The following is a 4,315-nucleotide window of genomic DNA, read 5'->3' on the forward strand; positions in this document are numbered from 1 at the left end:
CACTAACATAACCCTGTGTAACCTCCTTAGAAAGGCATCTGAGTTAAAATCACTGACATTGTTCATAAGCTACAGAACTAATCTGCTTTCAGTGTGGCCTGATTTTCAGGTCACTACAAGAAAAGCAAAACAAGTTAAGTTTGAGGAAAGACTGCCAGGAATTTTTCAAGTGGCAAGGTAACATTTCAGAGGGGCCAGCTTCTGTCTAAGATGTGCTCCTGTGGGACTCGATGCTCCTGCTGAGCATCTAGGACTGCTTTTTGTTTACCTTTGCTCATCTAAAGCAAACAATTACAAAAAAACCCCAACAAAACAGCAGGGATCTTGCTTGAACTTTACACATGCCCACACCAGATGTCCTCTTGGAGTAGAAAACAAGTGAGAAAACTTTCAGGCCAGAACTGTTAGAGAAATGTATGAAGGCTTCAGAAATAGAAATCAACAGGGAATCACTAGAAAAAGAAGCCCTGAATTCAGGCCCTGGCAGCCTGAATCACACTCCAGTAGCAGGTACCACAGACCTTACATGTCTAATACCAGTCTTCCTCAATTTGCCAGAGTGCAGCAATTATCAGGAGAAGACAGTATGGCAGGACACAGTACATTTTGTTCCATTACATTCAACTGGACCAAGTGCTGGTTTTTATGGGACCACGCTGCACTTACTAAGGACTCACAAAGTGTGACCTCCATGGAACTCTCTCCATCAGCCTCAAGGGAGCAAAGAACTAACCTAGCCTGAGTCCTGCCTGAAACCCAGCCTGTCTCCCAGCAGCAGAGGCAACACAGGCAGAAGCTGCAGCTGCTGACAGCACAGGACAACCTTTCCCAGCATGAGCATCTCTCTCAGGCTACTAAAGAAGGGAAGGGAAGTATAATCTGTATACAGGAAACAATAATAATAATAAATGTGTATATCTTTGCTGGGAGTGTGGAGCTTAGAGGAACTACACCAACTGGGAGCTGGGGTGCTTGTGCTTCCTCTCTATGCCTGGCTTCCTTTCTGCCTAAGTTATAATGAAAAATTACTGCAGCTGGAGTCAACAATAACTGGAAAATGCTTCCCAAACCCACTTTCTTGCCTCTTCTTTGGGCTCTACAGGAATCAGATTTGCAGGCACTATGTCTAGCCAGCTGTGGAAAGAACAGCAAGTCTCCACAGCCCTATCACAACACAGATCCCTTGAGAAGCAGAGCAGGAAGGACAAACAAGCCAGCGGAGTTGGTGTTAAGAGACTCTGTGGAAGTTGAATGGTGTCCATCACAAGCTCAGCTTCTCAGAAGCTCCCAAAGGTTTTCTCTCCTGCAGCTTCCTGTTTTCAAGTGAATGCACGTGGATTTCTATCAGGGTCTGATCCAGGAGTAGTCATGTGCATAAGTAAAAAGGGGTTTACTCTCAATCTCTTCAGCAGCTGCATCTAGGAGTGAGGAATGTATTTTTCTCTCTCCTGTTCATGAAAGTGTCTCCACTGCGTTGAGGTCATCCAGTATCTTCATACATGTGCACAGCATAGAGGTGCCCACACATCTGTCTAGCTGGGATTACAACAGCACAGCAAACAGGCTGCAGAGTTACTACAAAGCCCACCCTGTGGAGTCTGTGACAGCTGGGGCCCAGGTTCCCACATCCACAGTACACCAAGGTAACAGCTTCTGCCAGTGACAGCTCACAGCCCTCGCCAAACTGTGGAGCAGCCCTCACCTAGATGCTAAGCTTTAGTTCTGAGAGAAAGAGAGATGGAAAGGAGGAGGAGACCTTGCAAGAAAAGACAGAGAAAAGGCAAACAGGAGCGTGGGTGAATGCAGAATCAGGAAGGAAAGAGGGAGAAGAGAAGCCAACATGCTAACTTTGTCCTTGTGGAGATTAGTGGATCTGTGCTCGGCCCTTTTAACTTTCCCACCACTTAAAAATGTCAATAAAGAGGAGAAATCTTTGCTAAAAAGGGAAAGATCAAGCATAGAGTAACTCCAAGTGAGTAGGGAAGGGGAAAGCATGCTATAAAAACTGCCACCCTGAAGCTCTTCAACATCCTTGTGGCCCAGGCCCGCAGCTCACTGCTACTCCTCCAGGTTTCATTAACTGGGCACCCTTGCTGCCCTTGCCCAGGAGGTTCCCAGAGCTCCCACCCAAGGTCCTGTTAGGCAAACAGCACAGGAGCACTGGGGAAAGCAGCACAGCCCAGAACACACGGTAATCATGGTCTGTGGGATCAGCAAAGTGTGTAATTAGTCAGGCAGTGGGGAGATGTAGCTCCTGCTCTGTCATCTGTCTCTCTAGCTGACATGTGTACAATCCCAGCACTGAAAGGAAGAGCTGCAAGAAGACATGCACCAAGACCCTTGGCTCCTAAGGTAGTCACTGAGCTCAGCTCATTATTTTCCATCCACAGCAGCTCTCTTTGAGTGGAGAGTGCCTTAAAAATGCTGTGAGAATCCAGGGGATTTGTGACGGCAGAAGCTGGAGGACAATCTCCTATCTTATTACTGCTCAGAGCTAAATTCAAGGGGCAGGAATTTTGAAAATGATTGCAGGGGCACTTCTCTGTGCCACAGCTCCCAAGGAATAGATGGGAATCAACATGATGAACAAGGCTCCCAGGCCTCTGGGATAACCACAGCTAGATGTACTCCTGTGGGTGAGCACTGTTCCAGTCTCCTGACAGCCCCCCACGTACTAACAGAAGGTTAAATGCCACGCCAGGCAAAGGAGCTGCACCAAGATGTAAGTGCACCTACACAAATCTGTCAGGCATGACTGGATCATGGGCCCGCACGCTCCAAGGCAGCCAGATCCTGAGAACCCTGAGCCTGCCAGGTGGGCAGCAGAAGGAATATTCCCCGCTACAAGGGAAGGTCAAGGGCTTTGCCATGTGCCCTTTATGTCTGGTCTTTATTTACTGCTGTACATCAGGGATCTGCACACAAATTTCACCCTGTGCTATCAGGGATGTGCTCACTGTCTGCTCAAACAAAAGGATTTCAGATGCTCTTGGAGAGGACACTGAAACTGCTGAAGAAAAAGCAACTGGCATCCAGGCAGAGCTACCACTCAGCCTTATGAGCACCACACCCTACCTGGAGCACCTAAAGCTGCTGATAGCTGTGCTCCCTGCAGAACTCATGGCTCTTCCTGCAGGTATCCCTATTGAAAAGCCCATGGCTTTTCCACAGCACCTCCTGCTCATGGCTCCATCAACAGCCACTGCTCCCAAGCTAAACTCCTTCCAGGAGCTCTCAGGCAGTTTATCCACCAGATTCCACCTGCACTGCCCTGAGGTTTGAGCAGAGAACACCACACCTCTTTTGCCCCCCAACGAGTCAGTTTTAGCAAGCAGCCTGGCTTAGTGTTTCACACAGGGATTCTTCCAGTTCTCTGGGGTAACACCAGTAAACATCCAGAGCAATAGCACATTGTTCCCTCCCCAACATAGGGAAGCATATTTCAAACTGATGACATGAAGGAGGCATCCATGTAAACATCCTCTATAGCATGGACAAGTGGAAAAAAAAAGAACCAGAACAAAATAGAGAGGGGAACTGTTTTCTTGGAAAGCACATGGAGCAAAGGACCTCTAGCAAGAGGGAAGATGCTCAGGAGGGCAAACAGGTATTTTGCAGATGGGAAGAGCCTGGCATTGCTACCAAGTGGTGAAAGCCCCTGCAGATGCATAATCATCTTAACTTCAGCCCATTAAGTGACTCCTCAATGAAGGTTTTCTTGGGTGTCTGGGTGAATGGTGCCACACTCCTGAGGAGAACGATGGGGAGTTTCTGGTGCTCCCCATAAACCTGGGGAAGGAATTTATATTGGAAAGGAGGCAAGATCACAGGGTGATGGGATAATTCAGGTTGGAAGGAACCTCAGGACATCATCCAGTCATATCTCCCAAATTGGTCCAGTTAGCTTTGTTCCTTACATACTGATTTTATGACTCTGTGATACTAACAGCAAACAGATCTGACAGCTCAGAACAAGCCAAAGCAAGGAGGAACTTGTGCCTTGGCCACGTATTTTGTGACAGCTTTCCCACTCTTCTGAAGGAAGGGAGAAGCTAAAGGGTCCCCTCTCCCCTGTGACACTGGCACATGGCAGGAAGACATGCTCTTTACCTCGGAGGACGGTGAGCTTGGCATGGACGGTGACTTCCCCATGAGGGTTTTGAGCAACACACTCATAAATGTTCTCATCCCGGGGAGTCCGGAGGGGCTGGATCCTCAAAACAGCACCTGCACTTTCATCAAATTCAATTGTCTGGGAAAAAAAGGGAAAGAAACAGACACACGTGGTAAGTCTCCCTGGGTTTCATGTAGAAGG

The 4,315-nt window shown here is 48.0% G+C and overlaps 1 protein-coding gene across 1 annotated transcript in view; it reads right to left on the reverse strand.

Moving 5' to 3' along the window:
- PTPRS (protein tyrosine phosphatase, receptor type, S) overlaps positions 1-4,315 on the reverse strand; it is a 99,222-nt gene that overhangs the window by 74,169 nt on the left and 20,738 nt on the right. The window contains exon 3 of the mRNA XM_010002487.1: positions 4,111-4,252. Within this exon, the coding sequence (XP_010000789.1) occupies positions 4,111-4,252 (142 nt within the window). The remainder of the gene's footprint in view (positions 1-4,110; positions 4,253-4,315) is intronic.

This window comes from Chaetura pelagica, unplaced genomic scaffold, assembly GCF_000747805.2.
Source record: "Chaetura pelagica isolate M959 unplaced genomic scaffold, ChaPel_1.0 scaffold1081, whole genome shotgun sequence".
Taxonomy (NCBI): Eukaryota; Metazoa; Chordata; class Aves; order Apodiformes; family Apodidae; genus Chaetura; species Chaetura pelagica.